The sequence below is a fragment of the Lolium rigidum genome, chromosome 2 (assembly GCF_022539505.1).
Source record: "Lolium rigidum isolate FL_2022 chromosome 2, APGP_CSIRO_Lrig_0.1, whole genome shotgun sequence".
In the NCBI taxonomy this organism is placed as follows: Eukaryota; Viridiplantae; Streptophyta; class Magnoliopsida; order Poales; family Poaceae; genus Lolium; species Lolium rigidum.
This window is the reverse complement of record NC_061509.1, coordinates 69,456,385-69,476,799: the sequence shown is the minus strand read 5'-3', so window position 1 is coordinate 69,476,799 and position 20,415 is coordinate 69,456,385. Positions and strand designations below refer to the sequence as shown.

Below are 20,415 nucleotides of genomic sequence, written 5' to 3'. Positions count from 1 at the left end.
TAGGGATAGTCTACCGCTTCGTCAGGCCCGCCCTTCTAGTATTAGCAAAGCCAATAGGATACTTTGCAATACGAGTCTATTATTTGTACAAATACCCATCGTGTGTAAATGCACAGTCCCCACAAAGTTATTGGCCTGCACCACAAGTCAGCACTTTTTTTTGGTCATTCGAGTAGAAAATGTTGTGGCCTAGAAACCTTTAAACCGCCGGATTTTTAAAGGTCGTGGCGATTTAGGGGATGTGTAATATTTTTAAAATGCAAACAAATAAAAAAAAAGGTTTGGAGAGTTTTTTTAACAGGAGAAGGGACCTGAAGGATCCAGAAATTGCATTAATCTTCAGCGGTGCAGTACAAATTACATCAAGGACCCAAAGAAAAGAGCAATTACAACATAGTCCCTGCACTTTACACACATGACCGTATAATAAAAACAAGAAAAGCCATCCTGAGAGGGGAATCCTGCATCAAAGCTGATGAAGGCCCTCCGTAATGGCACATCGGCCTGGAGGTTGTATGTGAGATGGCACAGAGCAATTACCGGTATCAGCGCTCGGAGCAGTCGCCCTTTAGCCATGAGATTGCTCCAGAAGACTGCTGTAGTCTCAATCTCCAAACCTTCTCGCTCTGCAGTTGCAAAGAACAACACCACAACTCTTTTTTGGTCATTCGAATAGAAAATGCGGTGGCCTAGAAACCTTTAAACCGCCGATTTTTAAAGGTCATGGCGATTTAGGGGATGAGTAAGATTTTTAAAATGCAAACAAAGAAAAAATAGGTTTGGAGAGGTCTTTTTTTTTAACATAGGAATGGACCCGAAGGATCTAGAAATTGCATTAATCCTTAGCGGTGGCAGTACAAATTACATTGAGGACGCTAAAGAAAAGAGCAATTACAACATAGTCCATGGACTTTACACACATGACCGTAGGCTAAAAAGAGCAATTACAACATAGTCCATGGACTTTACACACATGACCGTCGAATAAAAAGAGCAATTACAACATAGTCCATGGATTTTACACACATGACCACGAACCACCGGAAGCACCTCACACTCCACATCAGCAAGATCCCCATGGGCTCATGACATTCTCCACATGGGTAAGACCTAAACCTAGACTCGACCTAACCCTAGCCCTATTGCTGTTATAAGAGGAGGCCGCCCCCTCTTCCCCGTTGTCTCTGGCCGGCAAAGCCGCCATAGAGGTGTCGGGGAGGCCAGTGGGAAGCCACCAAGGATGAGCTCCAGAAGATTGTTGTAGTCTCCAACTCCAAACCTTCCCGCTTCGCGGATCTGCAAAGAACAACACCACATCGAAGCTCCTCTTCTTCTCCACCACCTCGTTGGCTTGAAGGAGGAAGCCTCATGACCTCACCACTCAGACCTCGAGAGCCCCTTATGAGATTTATTGAAGGGGATGTAGAAGCCATGCTGTCGGCCGCCTCCGGCTCCCTCCATCGGAGCACCACGAGCAGCCACACCGCCACCACGAACCACCGAAAGCAGCTCACACTCCCCAACAACACGATCCCCATGGGCATCATGCCATTCTCCACATGGGTAAGATCTAAACCTAGACTCGACCTAACCCTAGCACTACTGTTGCTATATAGAGGAGGTCCGCCCCCTCTCCCCCATCATCTTCGGCTGGCAAAGCTGCCATAGAGGTGCTGGGGGGGACACATGAGCTCTCAAGAAAGGGGAGGAGGAGAGAGAAAGAGAAAGAGAAAGATAAGGGGGGGCGGGATGAGAGCGTGCGATCAGTTTGGAGAGCTATGAAGCTGGAATATGTTCGTGTGAAACATGGTAATGTTGTTGGCGCTCAAAAAAAAAAAAGATGGGGCAAAACCCTTTTTGAGTACAAGTTAAACATAGGCCATGCCTTGCTGGGCAATTGGGCTTCGTGGCCCACTTAAGGCAGATCCACGCCCAGTGAAGGCGAAATTTCGATCGACCCGAACCGCCGAACGCACCTGCGTGGAAAACAAGCTGACTCGATCGCGCCGGGTCGGTTCGTTCGTTTTAGGGCATCGTATCGTATATCGACAGCTAGCCCTAAACTCCGGTCTCAATCTCAATCTGCAAACAAGCTTTCGTTCGCTCGCGAGACCAACAAGCTTCCGTTTCCTCCGATCTGCAAACAAGCTCCCAATTTTCGACTCCCGCCGCTTCCCGCAAGCTTTCCCGCCATGCCGAAGCACCACCGCCCCAGCCGCCTGCGCCGTATCCTCACCGCCGCCGGGGCTGCTTCCGTCGCTACTATTGTGCTTTTCGCCGGACGCCAGGCGGTACTCTCCCATGGCCCCATCTTCTCGCCGGCCCACTTCCCCGGCGGCCTCGCCGTCGAGAGCTGGCCGATGCCTCAGGACCTGCTTCGCCCGCCGGCCTTCCTGTTCCCGCAGCCGTCGGAAGCCGACATCGATTTTGCCCTCCCGCGCCGCCTGTTGCCGCTCCGCCCCCACTCGCCGCCGCAGCACGACGCCTTCCTCCCTGACTAGTAAGTGTGCACGTGTAACACACGTCTCTACCAAGACACAAATTAGAATTTAAAAAATCTGAAAAATCATAGAATTTCCAACATATATCTGGGAGGTAATAAGAACATTCAACAAACATAGATGGTTTTTGCATTTACAACAATGTTTCAACCTTGCACATGAACACATGCTCATAGGAATAGACTGTTTGTTACAATGATATTTAGAACATACTTTTGCAAACAACCCAGCTATCCAAGGATTATTCAAACAATTGGGCTTTGATTGAACACACTGTTTCTTACAAGGATGGTCAGATCATGAAAGCTTCCAATATTCCAATCTTGTGCCTTCTCTTAAACAACCACGTCACTGAGGAAGGAACTGGCTAAAAATTCACTATGAAGTACGAACGCTAGCAACTACCAGAAGAATAAACTAAGATAAGTACATGGCCAGGAAGTATACATTCTTCATCCAATGGGTACTGTCTTGTTAGCATATACTCTTACACATGGAAAACAAATGAAGGATAGGAGTAAGTGGTTAAGCAATTTTCCACAATAATGACTCGGCGTTAAAACAATACAATTGATAGGTCAAAGATGATTCGGTAGAACCAGATCTAGTTTATAACGTGCCCAAAAAATACAAATGAGAGGCATGCTGGCAAATGGAAATGTCCATAAGCTTCGCAGAGACCATATAATTGAGTGATGTGGTTACACAAAACAGTCGTGAGATGTTGCAGTAAAATTCAACATATTTTTTTCTTTTTAAAATGATACAAGTGATATGTGAAATTCAAGAAATACAATAACTTGAAAATCAAATAAAGTAATGTTTTAAACTTAAGAAATATTTTGTTTCCATTAGGAGAAATGAAGACCAAGCCTTATTTTGACTCGGTGTTGTAAATCGCAATACCTCTAATATCCCTCTGCAAACAAGTTGCACCAAGCATTACTGAAATCATCCAACCATAAGCTAAATCAAAACCAGAATAACTCCACAAGACAAACCTGCAACGGTTTTTACTAAAACTTGTACCTTATGCCCAAGCTCTTGAATATACCTCATATTGCGCTTCTTTGACACTGCCGCTCACCGGAAGCTAGGGCCTAACTCTGTCCTTCCTGTACACTGAGGTCGATGGGTTGTGACTTTGCTCTCGCTGCTGCTAAGGGATGACAAAGTAAAACATTTAGTTCTAGAAAAAAACAATAATCGGGTTATATTTATCTGGAAACACAATGCTTTCAGTTAGGACTCTTTTCAAAATCAGACAATGTAAGCATACTACTACAAGTAGGCAAATCAATGATGAGAATAATGAGTAAACAATGGGATATGGCACAAACATCTTCAAGAACTTGCCCACGGAGACGAATTTGAACGGCTCGTTTTTAGCATTGCTCGTGAGACATGAGACGGCACCAACAGCTTGTTCGTTTAGACTACATGACCTAATCCATGGAGGCGCGTGATTAAAAAAAAATCCATGGAGGTGTCGCCTATCCAGTCAGGGTTGTATCTACAAAAATGGAGTGGGCATTTTTCATCATGTCACAATGTGGTCGTTAGAATCAATTTCAGCAATAAGAGAGCAGCGGGCATTGTTATAGATAGAACATATATCTCTCCAAGGAGCAGTTGAAGAAGAAACCATACCTTAATGCCCCAAATCAAGAAAATAACCATCGAAACAAAGGGTGAGATAAAAACAGATAGAGAACTCTAATTATTTATCAAGTGTGTTTCGACTTCCTTTTGTATAGCAGCAAGCATGATCCAATACTGCTTACTGCAAAGAAAAAAATGCCTTCATCATCCATGCATATAGTCACATAGTAGCAATATCACTTCTGATGTAAGGAACTTTTCTACTTGTCCGATAATATAAAATTTAAATGGCGTAGATGCCACAAAACTACATCTGAAAAATTCTATAAATGGCTAGCTATGCCCAAACTTGGTTAGATACAAAAAAAAGGAATGAAATCAAGATTCAAGAACCTGTTGCAATGGTTATCAAGATATTGAACAAAGTATAATTAGGAAATAAGACTATACTGACCAGAGAATAATTAAGAACATTCAACATTCAAGAATAAATTCAACAAAAATATCAACGAAAAGTATAAGAGAACATAAGATTGTTAACATAACTCCCAAGAAAGAAGGAAATACGTAGCTACCAATTATATGTGGCGTTTTCTAAGGACGGCAATCTAGCACTAACGTTTGCCCGACAGCTTGCACGCGGGGCACATCATACTCCGCCGCCGTCGGGGTGTCTCCATTCAGTGCACATACTCCATCCAGCTTGTAGCCATATCAGACGGACAGTGGCACGTTGCACTGGGATGTGCTTATTTCCGTGCGTGCCATATAATCCCCGTGTTCATCAAACTCTTGCGGTAGTTCATAGACAACTTCCAAAATAATATCAGAACCTCTTGCGATGATTTTCAAAAATAATAATCACAGTACATCACTTCAATTGCTCTGATTCTAGCAAATCACTTCAATTGCTACTTAGCACTGAGAAAAAGCATGTCATTGTTCAGGTATGCTTACAGAGGGCTCTTTACCAAGAGAATTGCTACACACAGATCAAAGCATGGTTAATTTGTACCATCATTCATAGCACCATCATAGGCCAACTTGAAGGCAAGAATATGGATCAGATGAAACATTGCGGAATCAAGAAAGGTATATTCTTATCAATATTCTCGAACCACATAATCTGTTTTGGCAGTCAACAAAAAGAAATATTTTTTTTAGCAGTGGCTGGCTGAAATTTACCATTTCACTGGAACATAAGGCCATGTAGTTATGCACTATGTGACACCAACGAAAGAAGGATTGTGCAAAGTAGAGTGAGAAGAGTACTCAAATTTCTTACTGATTAACACATAACTGTCGTGATTAAATAGATGAACGACCAATCAAGCTAATCATCGTATATATGAACTGTAAGTTGAAATTTGTATCAAATATGCTATCAAATGTAGGGGCATCGATCAAGTTGCAAACAAATATGCTCTCAGATGGCGAGTCGAAGATGGGCGAACAGGACAACGACGGTGGTATCACTCTTTCACTTGCATGCTTCATCCATTTTACAGTGAATGCTCCTGGTCCTCTACACCGTGTTACACACAAGAAATACTTTGATCACTTCACATGGTACCACTAAGATCTAAGACAAAAAAAACCATCGTATTGCTAATCTAGAATGATATAACCCTTAAATATACCTCTGCTTCATTGTGGCAGTGTCAGCAGTCAGAAGAGGGATGTGAAGCCCATAGCTAGTGTCATGAAACACAAGAAGAATGTGCTCGTATACTTCAAGCAAAAAGTTCCTTAGGATGGTATCGCTCTTTGACTTGCATGTTTCATCCATTCTACAGTGCATGTATCATGTATGCACCTGGTCCTGTACACCTGAAACCGAATAACAGTCATTTAGCTGCAGCGGTGCAGCCACGATGTCACCACGGCTGAGCAGGTATCAACTCAAAGAATGGTTGGCTATGGGCTTATCTGTACGCAATTCAGGAGTAGGCACTTGAGCAGACTAATCCAAAGCAGACACCGATTAGAAAGTTTGCTGACCTTTGCTCGGTTCGTGTGATTCAGATCAGGAAAATTAAGGGAACGGGGAATGGATATCGCCGCAGATGGATCACGAAAGACACCGAGAAGGGGCGGCGGCGGTAGTGTCTAGATGTGTGCCGCCAGAGGATCCGCACATTTTTGCGGAGGGCAGCGCGGCTTGGGCGTACGGCGGCCGGTGCGGCGGTGTGCACAGGTCCGCGCTGGGTTAATAATGCGGCTTCCAAGGCGTCGTGCAGGTCGTGGGCGGTTGGGGAAAAGTTGTTTTCCAGCCGATGTGATTTGGTGGGACGATGGTTTTGATTAGGCGTGGGACGGAGGCGTCTAACACTGTTTTAGTGCTAATCTGAACCGCTAGATTACCTGATCAGACGGTCTAAATTGTTTGGATCTGCCGCTCTGTGTCTTTTTATATTAGTGGAGATGAATCGGATGCCGCGTTCCTCCCTGACTCCGATGCCGTCTTGCTCCCTGACTCCGAGGTCCTGGTCCTGGCCGATGAGCCTGTGAACGACGCGATCTGTGCCTTCCAGGGTGGTGCCTCGTCCCCGGCGCGTGCTCTCGGGACCCTGCCAGGGCCCGGACGCCACGCCTACCTCTGCGCCATGCCTGAAACAGAGCAGAGTATCCAGCCGCTCCAAGCACCCATGCTGCTTTCCTCCTCCATTGACGCCTCCGCCGCTGCTGATTTCCCTGTCCACCCGATGCTCAACTGGAGCAACCGGCTTGTCTTCGACTCTGCTGTTCTCGACGGAGGCGACGTGCTCGTCTTCGCGAAAGGTGTCATCCGCCGCCAGTGGGCAAACACAGCCAATCCCCCCGTCCAGTGCGTGTACCGTGGCCATGATGATGGTGTGTCGGTCTCCCTCCCAGCCATCACTGCGGCGCAACAAGTAGCAAGGTGCCCCCCTCCACCGGCTCTTCTTACTTCCAGCAACACCCAGCTCCGGGTCACACTGTCTGTCACCGGCGAGGAGCCCATCCCCTCCCTTGCGATATACCGTCCACAAAAAAGTGAACTTGCAGCAGTAGCGCCACCTACGAGAAACAATATCTGCGCCTGCACAATGGTGCGGAATGTCTCAAAGTTTCTCCGCGAGTGGGTGATGTACCATGACGCTCTGGGCGTCGACCAGTTTTTCTTGTATGACAATGGAAGCGAGGATAATTTGGCGGGTAAGGTGGCTGAGTTGAGGTCCACAGGAATCAACATTTCCACCGTGGCCTGGCCTTGGACAAAAACGCAGGAAGCTGGCCTTTCCCACTGCGCCGCAGTGCACCAAACATCTTGCCAGTGGATGGCGTTCATCGACGTCGATGAGTTCATCTTTTCTCCGGACTGGAAAAATGTGGAGAATCCATCAAAGTCCATGCTTGAAGCAGTTGTCTCGGTTGACCCACAAATTGGCCAAATCTATCTCCCGTGCTTTGATTTTGGTCCCTCGGGTCAAACAGCACATCCGCAGGATGGTGTCTGTCAGGGCTATACTTGTCGGTTGAAGACCCAGCAGCGGCACAAGTCCTTCGTCCGTCTTGAGGCTGTGGAACCTTCCCTGCAGAACTCTGTACACCACTTTTCGCTCAGATCTGGTTTCACTAACATGTGGACCAGGCTGGCGCGCATCAATCACTATAAATATCAAGCGTGGACAGAGTTCAAGTTAAAGTTCAAAAGACGTGTTTCTGCATATGTAGCTGACTGGACTGATCCGGTGAACCTAAAGTCCAGCGACCGAGCTCCTGGTTTAGGAGTTGAAGCTGTCGAACCACCTGGTTGGGCTGACAAGTTTTGTGAGGTAAAGGATACTGTTATGCAGGAATTGAGTGTAAGATGGTTCGGTACTGGATTCGGAGGCCATGGATCATACAAGTCGAAGGGTTCCCATGAAACCCACACCGGTGATGTTGCCCTCTCCCCCTCTCTTCCATAGTTTAAAGTAATAAAACATGAACAAACACTCAACTTGCCAAAAATAAAAGATAGCCCTTAAATTGAATAGTATACATATTTTTTGCAAAATATTTGTTTGTTCAACTTAAAATTTTCATTTTTAACGGTGTTTTGTTTCAGGATCCTCTGGAAACTCCTATTTAATGTTTCTAGTTGCTTTTATTTAGGTTTCCAGTAATGTTGGTACTCCAAGTTCCTTCTTTTTGCAGGTCTGTAGTATTCAATGCATCTAAGGATCCATCATTTTATTACTTCTGTATCTCCTGTCACATGTTAGCAGAATTTATCTGTGATATAGACGCTTCAATGTATTTCATCAGGTTATTTAGTTAGTTTTTGTAGGTTCTTGGCGCGCTTCTGTTGGCGCTGGCTGTTCTTCTGGGTGAAGGTATGGTGGATTTAGGTGTTCAGTTTTTTTTTTCTTATTCTGGATTTTGCTCTGTTGACTTGTTGTTTTGCAGTTGTGTTTTGGTGGGCGCTGGTAGCTGCTGTTGCTGAATTTCTGTTTTTAGGTGAGATTGTTTTTTTTCATATTTTTATGATTGGATTTTTATTGCTCTTTTTGACAAAGTACAAGTTTCCTGTAGATCCTAATTCCCCCGGTTTGTTCTTTCTAGATACTGATATCTTGGTCATCTGTAATTAGGAGCAACTGCTATTGTCAGAAAGCGAAGCGTCCCACCAGAGGTTCTATGTTCAGCCATCAGTACACACAGGTTAAACTCCCTGTTATTCTTGTGCGTTAACCTATGTTACTCTTGCTCCTTATCTGTTCTTCCTCACTGATCTTCAGTTCAATACCTTGCAGCCAGTATTATATTCGATACTAAATATGTGACAGATACGCCATCCATGATCCCAATGACCTAAAATATATTTATAGTCAGTTCCTGTTTTACACTTACAGAATATACGTGGAAATTCAGTTGGCAACAATAATCTTATAGAGGTTACTTTCATTTCCCTGGGTGATTAGTTCAGGAAAACATTTTATGCTATCCCTCGTTTTGCTGATTATTATGGTAATTAAGTTGTCCAACAAAAGTTACATTTTTCGGTCAGTTATATATGTATATCCCTTCTAATGGTACACTTTGTTCATTGACTTAGGAATTAAAAGTTACAAACAACGTGCAGGGTGGTGGCAAGGAGCTCTTGCAGCCTCCAAGGTGATTGCACTATCGTACTTTATCTATTTTGTTTCTTCAGTAGTACACAAACCAAACTAAAACTTATAATGTTACTTATTTTGATGTCAAATTGGTCGAGCCATCTATCTTTAGGATGACCAAGTTTATGGGTTTTTTAACATTTGCTACGCTAATTGATCATTGTTTTTCTCAATCTGCTAATTCTGAGGATTAAAACTGGGAGTGGCACTGCAATGACGATGGACACGAAGGCCGGTAGCTGGTAGGAAGGAGGTGGTTTGATGTGGGTACCTTGACTCCCACGGATTACCCATGGTGTCTGGAGGCGAGAAAAGATCTACTGTGATGTCGAACTCTGGTGTGCCACGATGGCACCAGTTATGACCGCAGCCTCCCAGGTGATCGCACTAGGTACTAGAATAGAAAAAACTCACTATTTTCCTTTCTTGGATCTGCCCAAACTACTCCATTGATGTTATATCTTACCTTTAAACTCCTTTTCAGATTCACTTCGTATTTTCCATCCCCGGTCTGATCAATGGTTTACGGACTGAACTGCTGACTAGAAAAATGACCCCGTCTATGCTTATGGTGTTCTTTCCCGTATTTAGTAGAAGATTTTTTTGTAGTTCTTGCATACAGTATATGATGAGGATAGCTCCTGTAATTGTGTGTCGAGTTCCAGATAGACCAGGGCAATGGGCATCCACATGTACATATTTTTTTCAGAGGGGAAAAAGTGAAAACCAGTGAACACTTACCTTACCTATAAAAAAATAAGCCATCTGTCTTTGAGGGTTTCCATGTATGGGAAATTAGCTATTGGAGGCATGAGAAAAAATTCTTTGTGGTGGATGTATGTACATAACAAGAAAGATAAACTATATCTGCTAAGTGCTTCATGTTTGTATGCCCAGGAAATGAGATGGCATGACCCTGTGGTATACCCCTCTCTGTTCCTAGTTATAAGGTGCACACGTTTTCGAGACAGGCTTTTGTTGCTTTCTGTTATGTCCACTAGCCATTGCCAAAATATAACTGAATTTAATGTGTAAGATCTTAACTTGAGATGGAGTTCTCCTGTTGCGTTAATTCCATTTAGAACCCCCATGCTCGAGGTAGACAAGCAAATAGGTACTAGTATTTTCGTACTTTTACCACAATATTATGTCAGGTGTTCCCTTTGTACTAGACTAGAGGTGTGGTGCTTATGTTTCAGATGTTTTTGAATTTCAGTGCCAGGTTTGTAGCCTGAAGTGATGAAGAAAAAGAGCTGGCCGGTGACAGATGCTGCAAATCTCACAACGCAATTTGAAGCAGTTGCTATGGATGGTGATGCACCTCTTGCTCCACACCTCCCTTTGGAAACTGTCTATTGGCTCAGGTTTCTGTCAGATGCCACGTGATGCGGTATCTGCTGATGTCGACAACTAGATGTGTGAAGTTGTGTCACTGAAGGCTGTAGGCAGGCCTGTCCTCAACTGCCTATTTATCACTAGCCCTGATGATTCGGTGCTTTGTTTTGCTTGCGTTATTCAGTTTATGTCTCGTGTCTCTTTGAGCTCCAGAACTTTTTCCATACTTCAGTCAGTATGCACATATTATCATGTGCAATTTATTATATTTATTTGTGGTGCTGTTATGTGTGGCTGTATTACATTGTTACTTTCTGCACTGTTCTGGTTGCACTGAACTTGAGAGGAATGAATCCTTGCTATATTTGGCACCACACTACCCAATAGCTCGACTGAATGCATCAGGCTCACTGTCTCACCCTGGCTATTACTATCATATGATCATTATTGCCAAAGTACAGATCTACAATGGTGTCTATTCTGAAACTCTATGCTCTGGTGTTGTTTTCTCAGTGTGCATATTACAATCTCTATCAGCTTGTAATGAATAGATATAGATACTGGAATATCTTAGACTGGAATGTGAGAGGTATTAACTCCCAAACCAGGTGGGATGATTTGTATAGGAAAATTGAAGAAAGTAATTGCACTATGATATGTCTTCAAGAAACAAAAAGAGAGCACTTTGATCAGGCATACCTTTGAAATTTTTGTCTGAGAAAATTCAATCAATTTGCTTATGTACCCAGTATTGGCAATTCTGGTGCCCTTATTATTATATGGGTTGGATCACTTTTTCTTGGTCCCATGAGCATATCTTTGAAATTTCAGTGGAGTTTAGCTGCACTGTTAGTAATGAAAAATGGGTGATCGCCAATATATATGGCCCCACTATTGAAGAGGGCGGAAACATTTTCACAACCTGGCTACTTTAACTAAACCATGATGATCATGACCTTTGGATGATTCTTGGAGACTTTAACCTTATGAGGAGTCCTAATAATAGGAATAGACCTGGTGGTGACAACAATAACATGCTATTGTTCAACAATATTATCCAGCATTTAAACCTTGAAGAGATTCCTCTTAAAGGCCGAGCATACTCATGGTGTAACATGCAAAATGATCCGCGGCTAGAAAGACTTCACATTGGCTGAATGGACATCTATTTATCCTGATACACTTGCTACCCCATTGGCTAAGCTCTCTGATCACATTCCGATCCAAATCAGTATTGGAAACTCTATTCCCAAGGCCAACTTATTTTGCTTTGAAGAATTCTGGATGGATTTTGATGGCTTCATGAGACAGTTGTCAAATTGGTTCAACAAGGGAGCTTATAAAAACCCTGCTCAGGATATGACCACAAGATTTAAAAAATTGAGAAATGCTTTGAATAAATGGAGTAGGAATCTTTCACAGGCTGGGTGTTACTGGACATGCTTTTCAATCTACAGCCGAACCCTTTGAACCATGAGCTTACTAAACTTGAAATTACATTCACTCAGGAGGAGACTGACCAAGTTATCAAACACATACCCAATGACAAGTCACCGGGCCTGGATGGTTTTAATGGATACTTTATGAAGAAAAATTAGGAAACTATTAAACATCAATTCTATCAACTATTTGATGCTTTCCATGGGGGAAATCTTGACCTACCTAGTATAAATACATCATATATCACTCTCATTCCAAAGTCTGACAGCCCTGAATCTGCATGTGATTATAGGCCCATATCCTTGGTCAGTATGGCATTAAAGATCATCACAAAACTTACTACAAATAGATGTAAAGTGATAACTCCCTTGATCCACAAGAACCAATATGGTTTTTATTAAATCTAGGAATATCCAAGATTGGCTTGCATGGGATTTCGAATATCTTGATATATGTCACAAATCAAAGTAAGAGATTGTCATTTTGAAAATAGATTCCGAGAAGGCATTTGACAAAGTGGAATTCAATGCTATCATCTATATGCTCAGCTATTTGGGTTTCAGTGAAAAATTTATTAAGGGTAAGCTCTATTCTTCATAGTGCATATACTTCTATTATTCTCAATGGAGTCCCAGGAAAAACAATTGTATGTAAAAGAGGTGTTCGACAAGGAGATCCCTTTTCTTCAATATTATTTGTCTTAGCTGCGGAACTACCACGAATTGTTGTTAACTTGGCCTAGAATACTAGTGAAATTCAACTCCCAATAGACAGATCATATGGACAGGATTACCCCATACTACAATATGTTGATGACACATTGATTATATTCCCTGCTGAACATACTCAATTGGTGACATCCATGGTACCTATTAACATATCTGGGCAAAGATGTCAGAAACTGGACATGGTGTTTTGGCTCATAGGTCTAGATGCACCTATTATAAAAAATATATTTTAAATTTATTTCAAAATATTTAAAAAAATTGAAATAAAATTTTGAGTGTGCATCCTCACATTCTATGTTAGCCCACAAAATTTTGGCAGGAAAAAACATTTGGTGTGCACTATGTTAAAAAGACACACAAAATGTCTCGTTAAAAGCTATTCTGGAGCGCTAGAAATTGTTTTTTTTACACTAGCCATAAAAAATAATATTTTTCTGTGAAACTTCGTGTGCGAAGATAGAATGTCTGGTGTACACATTGATATATTTTTTTAGAATTTTTAGCTATTGTAAAATATTTTGAATAGTGGGTGCATCTACACCTATGCGCCAAAGTAGATTTTTCTTGGCTGCAAAGTGAAAACACTGCGACTTTTTTTAATAATACATTTTTTTAATCTTTAGTTCCACAAATAATACTCGTTTTTGATAAATTTTACAAATAATACACGGTCGGGGTACTAGTAATTTTCAGGCAAGGCTAACCTGATTAGTCAAAATTTGGTGGGCTAGTTTAAAGACATCCCGACAAGCACCTATCGGGAAAGCCTAACCCGATTGCCCTCAACACCTGCAGCGTTTTGCATGCTGTCTCTGCCAACCTGCTGCTAGCTGCTTGCATGCACTCATTGATTAGCATGGCCTCTGCTTGCATGCTGCATGTGCTCCATGATTAGCCTCACTGCTTGCATGCTAATTGGGTTTAGAGCATGTCTAACAAATCCCTTATTTGCTTGCCCCATATCGAGCGAGTACCGGGCTGTATTAGAAAAATTGATCATAGTTCATCACGCACGAATCATTCCGTCTAACAGAACCCTTACTTCACCCCGTATTTTTAAATTTGCAAAACCCAGGAGAATTTATACAGTTCATCACATTGATCATAGATAAGGATTTTACAAAATTGCGCGATCCAGTAGGATCGCGACTTCTACAATGGCACCTAGTCGTCGAGGATGACGATATGGGCAGTGCGGTGATACGTCTCCGACGTATCGATAATTTCTTATGTTCTATGCCATATTATTGACGATACCTACATGTTTTATGCACACTTTATGTCATATTCGTGCATTTTCTGGAACTAACCTATTAACAAGATGCCGAAGTGCCAGTTGCGTTTTCTGCTGTTTTTGGTTTCGAAATCCTAGTAACGAAATATTCTCGGAATTGGACGAAACGAAGACCCAGTGGCCCTATTTTTCCACGGAGCTTCCGGAAGACCGAAGAACACACGAAGTGGGGCCACGAGGTGGCCAAGCTATAGGGCGGCGCGGCCCAAGCCCCGGCCGCGCCGACCTATAGCGTGGGCCCCTCGTTAGCCCCCGACTCGCCCTTCCGCCTACTTAAAGCCTCCGTCGCGAAACCCCCGAGGCGAAAAACCACGATACGGAAAACCTTACCGAGACGCCGTCGCCGCCGATCCCATCTCGGGGGATTCTGGAGATCTCCTCCGGCACCCCGCCGGGAGAGGGGATTCATCTCCCGGAGGACTCTACACCGCCATGGTCGCCTCCGGAGTGATGAGTGAGTAGTTCACCCCTGGACTATGGGTCCATAGCAGTAGCTAGATGGTTGTCTTCTCCTCATTGTGCTTCATTGTTGGATCTTGTGAGCTGCCTAACATGATCAAGATCATCTATCCGTAATTCTATATGTTGTGTTTGTCGGGATCCGATGGATAGAGAATACCATGTCATGTTAATTATCAAGTTATTATACATGTGTTGTTTATGATCTTGCATGCTCTCCGTTTCTAGTAGAGGCTCTGGCCAAGTTTTTACTTTTAACTCCAAGAGGGAGTATTTATGCTCGATAGTGGGTTCATGCCCGCATTGACACCGGGGGAGTGACGAAACCCCTAAGGTTGTGTTGTGCTGTTGCCACTAGGGATAAAACATTGGCGCTATGTCCGAGGATGTAGTTGTTGATTACATTACGCACCATACTTAATGCAATTGTCTGTTGCTAGCAACTTAATACTGGAGGGGGTTCGGACGATAACCTGAAGGTGGACTTTTTAGGCATAGATGCAGTTGGATGGCGGTCTATGTACTTTGTCGTAATGCCCAATTAAATCTCACTATACTTATCATGTCATGTATGTGCATTGTTATGCCCTCTCTATTTGTCAATTGTCCGACTGTAATTTGTTCACCCAACATGCTTTTATCTTATGGGAGAGACACCTCTAGTGAACTCGTGGACCCCGGTCCATTCTTTAATACTGAAATACAAATCTGCTTGCAATACTTGTTTTTACTATTTTCCCTGCAAACAATCATCTTCCACACAATACGGTTAATCCTTTGTTACAGACAAGCCGGTGAGATTGACAACCTCACTATTTCGTTGGGGCAAAGTACTTTGGTTGTGTTGTGCAGGTTCCACGTTGGCGCCGGAATCTCCGGTGTTGCGCCGCACTACATCCCGCCGCCATCAACCTTCAACGTGCTTCTTGGCTCCTCCCGGTTCGATAAACCTTGGTTTCATTCCGAGGGAAAACTTGCTGCTGTGCGCATCATACCTTCCTCTTGGGGTTGCCCAACGAACGTGTGAAATACACGCCATCAAGCTCTTTTTCCGGCGCCGTTGCCGGGAACTGAAGAAAAACTACACCACAAAGATTTCTAACTCCCACGTCAACTACGCGCCGACAACTCTTTTTCGGCGCCGTTGCCGGGGAGATCAAGACACGCTGCAAGGGGAGTCTCCACTTCTCAATCTCTTTACTTTGTTTTTGTCTTGCTTTATTTTATTTACTACTTTGTTTGCTGCATTATATCAAAACACAAAAAAAATTAGTTGCTAGTTTTACTTTATTTACTGTCTTGTTTGCTATATTAAAAACACAAAAAAATTAGTTTACTTGCATTTACTTTATCTAGTTTGCTTTATTTACTACTGTTAAAATGGCCAACCCTGAAAATACTAAGTTGTGTGACTTCACTAGCACAAATAATAATGATTTCTTATGCACACCTATTGCTCCACCTGCTACTACAGCGAGAATTCTTTGAAATTAAACCTGCTTTACTTAATCTTGTCATGAGAGAGCAATTTTCCGGTGTTAGTTCCGATGATGCTGCTGCCCATCTCAATAATTTTGTTGAACTATGTGAAATGCAAAAATATAAAGATGTAGATGGTGACATTATAAAATTAAAATTGTTCCCTTTCTCATTAAGAGGAAGAGCTAAAGATTGGTTGCTATCTCTCGCCTAAGAATAGTATTGATTCATGGACTAAATGCAAGGATGCTTTTATTGGTAGATATTATCCCCCTGCTAAAATTATATCTTTGAGGAGTAGCATAATGAATTTTAAACAATTGGATAATGAACATGTTGCTCAAGCTTGGGAAAGAATGAAATCTCTGGTTAAAAATTGCCCAACCCATGGACTCGACTACTTGGATGATCATCCAAACCTTCTATGCGGGACTAAATTTTTCTTCGCGGAATTTATTGGATTCATCTGCTGGAGGTACCTTTATGTCCATCACTCTTGGTGAAGCAACAAAGCTCCTTGATAATATGATGGTTAATTACTCTGAATGGCACACGGAAAGAGCTCCACAAGGTAAGAAGGTAAATTCTGTTGAAGAATCCTCTTCCTTGAATGATAAGGTTGATGCTATTATGTCTATGCTTGCGAATGATAGGACTAATGTTGATCCTAATAATGTTCCATTAGCTTCATTGGTTGCCCAAGAAGAACATGTTGATGTAAACTTCATTAAAAATAATAATTTCAACAACAATGCTTATCGGAACAATTCTAGTAATAACTATAGGCCATATCCTTATAATAATGGTAACGGTTATGCTAATTCTTATGGGAATTCTTACAATAATAATAGGAATACACCCCCTGGACTTGAAGCTATGCTTAAAGAATTTATTAGTACACAAACTGCCTTTAACAAATCTGTTGAGGAAAAGCTCAATAAAATTGATATTCTTGTTTCTAGAGTTGATAGTCTTGCTTCTGATGTTGATCTTTTGAAATCGAAAGTTATGCCTAATAGGGATATTGAAAATAAAATTTTTACTACAGCAAATGCCATCCAAGTTAGAATTAATGAGAATATAAGATTAATGGCTGAACTGCGTGCTAGGTGGGATAGAGAAGAAAATGAAAAACTAGCTAAGAAGGAAAATGTAGCTAAAGTTTGGACTATTACCACCACTAGCAATGCTAATGATTCATATGTTGCTGCACCTCCTACTATCCATGATAAAATAATTGGTGTTGGCAATGTTTCTACTCCTAGTGCAAAGTGCGCAAAATTACCTGAAACTGCTAAAACTGCTGAAACCGCTTGTGATAAAACTGCTGAATTTTTTTTCCAACCTTCGGGATGATAATCCCATTGCTTTAGATTGTAATGATTTAGATTTTGATGATTGCCACATCTCTGAAGTTATAAAGTTCTTGCAAAAACTTGCTAAGAGTCCCAATGCTAGCGCTATAAATTTGGCTTTCACAAAACATATTACAAATGCTCTCATTAAAGCTAGAGAAGAGAAACTAAAACTTGAAACTTCTATTCCTAGAAAGCTAGAGGATGGTTGGGAGCCCATCATTAAAATGAGAGTCAAAGATTTTGATTGTAATGCTTTATGTGATCTTGGTGCAAGTATTTCTGTTATGCCTAAAAAAGTCTATGATATGCTTGACTTGCCACCATTGAAAAATTGTTATTTGGATGTTAATCTCGCTGATAATGCTAAAAAGAAACCTTTGGGGAAAATTGATAATGTTCATATTATGGTTAACAATAACCTTGTCCCCGTTGATTTTGTTGTCTTGGATATTGAATGCAATGCATCTTGCCCCATTATATTGGGAAGACCTTTTCTTCGAACCGTTGGTGCTACTATTGATATGAAGGAAGGTAATATTAAATATCAATTTCCTCTCAAGAAAGGTATGGAACACTTCCCTAGAAAGAGAATGAAGTTACCTTATGATTCTATCATTAGAACAAATTATGATGTTGATGCTTCGTCTCTTGATGTTACTTGATACACACTTTCTGCGCCTAGCTGAAAGGCGTTAAAGAAAAGCGCTTATGGGAGACAACCCATGTTTTTACTACAGTACTTTATTTTATATTTGTGTCTTGGAAGTTGTTTACTACTGTAGCAACCTCTCCTTATCTTAGTTTTATGTTTTGTTGTGCCAAGTAAAGTCTTTGATAGAAAAGTAAGTACTAGATTTGGATTACTGCGCAGTTCCAGATTTCTTTGCTATCACGAATCTGGGTCTATCTCCCTGTAGGTAGCTCAGAAAATTACGCCAATTTACGAGCATGATCCTCAGATATGTACGCAACTTTCATTCAATTTGAGCATTTTCGTTTGAGCAAGTCTGGTGGCCTAATAAAATCCATCTTTACGGACTGTTCTGTTTTGACAGATTCTGTCTTTTATTTCGCATTGCCTCTTTTGCTATGTTGGATGAATTTCTTTGATCCACTAATGTCCAGTAGCTTTATGCAATGTCCAGAAGTGTTAAGAATGATTGTGCCACCTCTGAACATGTGAATTTTTATTATGCACTAACCCTCTAATGAGTTGTTTCGAGTTTGGTGTGGAGGAAGTTTTCAAGGATCAAGAGAGGAGTATGATGCAATATGATCAAGGAGAGTGAAAGCTCTAAGCTTGGGGATGCCCCGGTGGTTCACCCCTGCATATATTAAGAAGACTCAAGCGTCTAAGCTTGGGGATGCCCAAGGCATCCCCTTCTTCATCGACAACATTATCGGGTTCCTCCCCGAAACTATATTTTTATTCCGTCACATCTTATGTACTTTGCTTGGAGCGTCGGTTTGTTTTTGTTTTTTGTTTTGTTTGAATAAAATGGATCCTAGCATTCACTTTATGGGAGAGAGACACGCTCCTCTGTTGCATATGGACAAATATGTCCTTAGGTTCTACTCATAGTATTCATGGCGAAGTTTCATCTTCGTTAAATTGTTATATGGTTGGAATTGGAAAATGATACATGTAGTAAATTGCTATAATGTCTTGGATAATTTGATACTTGGCAATTGTTGTGCTCATGTTTAAGCTCTTGCATCATATACTTTGCACCCATTAATGAAGAAATACTTAGAGCTTGCTAATTTGGTTTGCATATTTGGTTTCTCTAGAGTCTAGATAACATCTAGTATTGAGTTTTGAACAACAAGGAAGACGGTATGGAGTCTTATAATGTTTACCATATGTCTTTTATGTGAGTTTTGCTGTACCGTTCATCCTTGTGTTTGTTTCAAATAACCTTGCTAGCCTAAACCTTGTATCGAGAGGGAATACTTCTCATGCATCCCAAATACTTGAGCCAACCACTATGCCATTTGTGTCCACCATACCTACCTACTACATGGTATTTATCCGCCATTCCAAAGTAAATTGCTTGAGTGCTACCTTTAAAACTCCATCATTCACCTTTGCAATATATAGCTCATGGGACAAATAGCTTAAAAACTATTGTGGTATTGAATATGTACTTATGCACTTTATCTCTTATTAAGTTGCTTGTTGAGCGATAACCATGTTTACGGGGACGCCATCAACTATTCTTTGTTGGATATCATGTGAGTTGCTATGCATGTCCGTCTTGTCTGAAGCAAGAGAGATCTACCACCTTCATGGTTGGAGCATGCATGTTGTTAGAGAAGAACTTTGGGCCGCTAACTAAAGCCATGATTCATGGTGGAAGTTTTAGTTTTGGACACATATCCTCAATCTCATATGAGAATAATAATTGTTGCCACATGCTTATGCATTAAAGAGGAGTCCATTATCTGTTGTCCATGTTGTCCCGGTATGGATGTCTAAGTTGAGAATAATCAAAAGCGAGAAATCCAAAATGCGAGCTTTCTCCTTAGACCTTTGTACAGGCGACATGGAGGTACCCCATTGTGACACTTGGTCAAAACATGTGCATTGCAAAGATCCGGTAGTCCAAGTTAATTAGGACAAGGTGCGGGCACTATTAGTATACTATGCATGAGACTTGCAACTTGTAAGATATAACTTTCATAACTCATATGCTTTATTACTACCGTTGACAAAATTGTTTCATGTTTTCAAAATAAAAGCTCTAGCACAAATATAGCAATCGATGCTTTCCTCTTTGAAGGACCATTCTCTTTACTTTTATGTTGAGTCAGTTCACCTATTTCTCTCCACCTCAAGAAGCAAACACTTGTGTGAACCGTGCATTGATTCCTACATACTTGCATATTGTACTTGTTATATTACTCTATGTTGACAATTATCCATGAGATATACATGTTACAAGTTGAAAGCAACCGCTGAAACTTAATCTTCCTTTGTGTTGCTTCAATACCTTTACTTTGATTTATTGCTTTATGAGTTAACTCTTATGCAAGACTTATTAATACTTGTCTTGAAGTACTATTCATGAAAAGTCTTTGCTATATGATTCACCT

The 20,415-nt window shown here is 41.6% G+C and overlaps 1 protein-coding gene and 1 long non-coding RNA gene across 2 annotated transcripts; both read left to right on the top strand.

The window, feature by feature from the left end:
* Positions 1-5,547: 5,547 nt before the first annotated feature.
* LOC124689854 (glycosyltransferase family 92 protein At1g27200-like) lies at positions 5,548-9,228 on the top strand. The gene is made up of 10 exons (XM_047223314.1): positions 5,548-5,672; positions 5,763-5,829; positions 5,951-6,034; positions 6,129-6,205; positions 6,523-8,008; positions 8,223-8,264; positions 8,398-8,443; positions 8,517-8,575; positions 8,673-8,771; positions 9,166-9,228. The coding sequence occupies exons 1-10, from the start codon at positions 5,548-5,550 to the stop codon at positions 9,226-9,228; spliced, it is 2,148 nt and encodes a 715-aa protein (XP_047079270.1).
* A 14-nt stretch (positions 9,229-9,242) lies between these two features.
* Positions 9,243-10,848, top strand: LOC124686663. The gene is made up of 2 exons (XR_006997906.1): positions 9,243-9,617; positions 9,711-10,848. It is a non-coding gene; the product is annotated as an uncharacterized LOC124686663 (long non-coding RNA).
* The last annotated feature ends 9,567 nt before the right edge of the window (positions 10,849-20,415 follow it).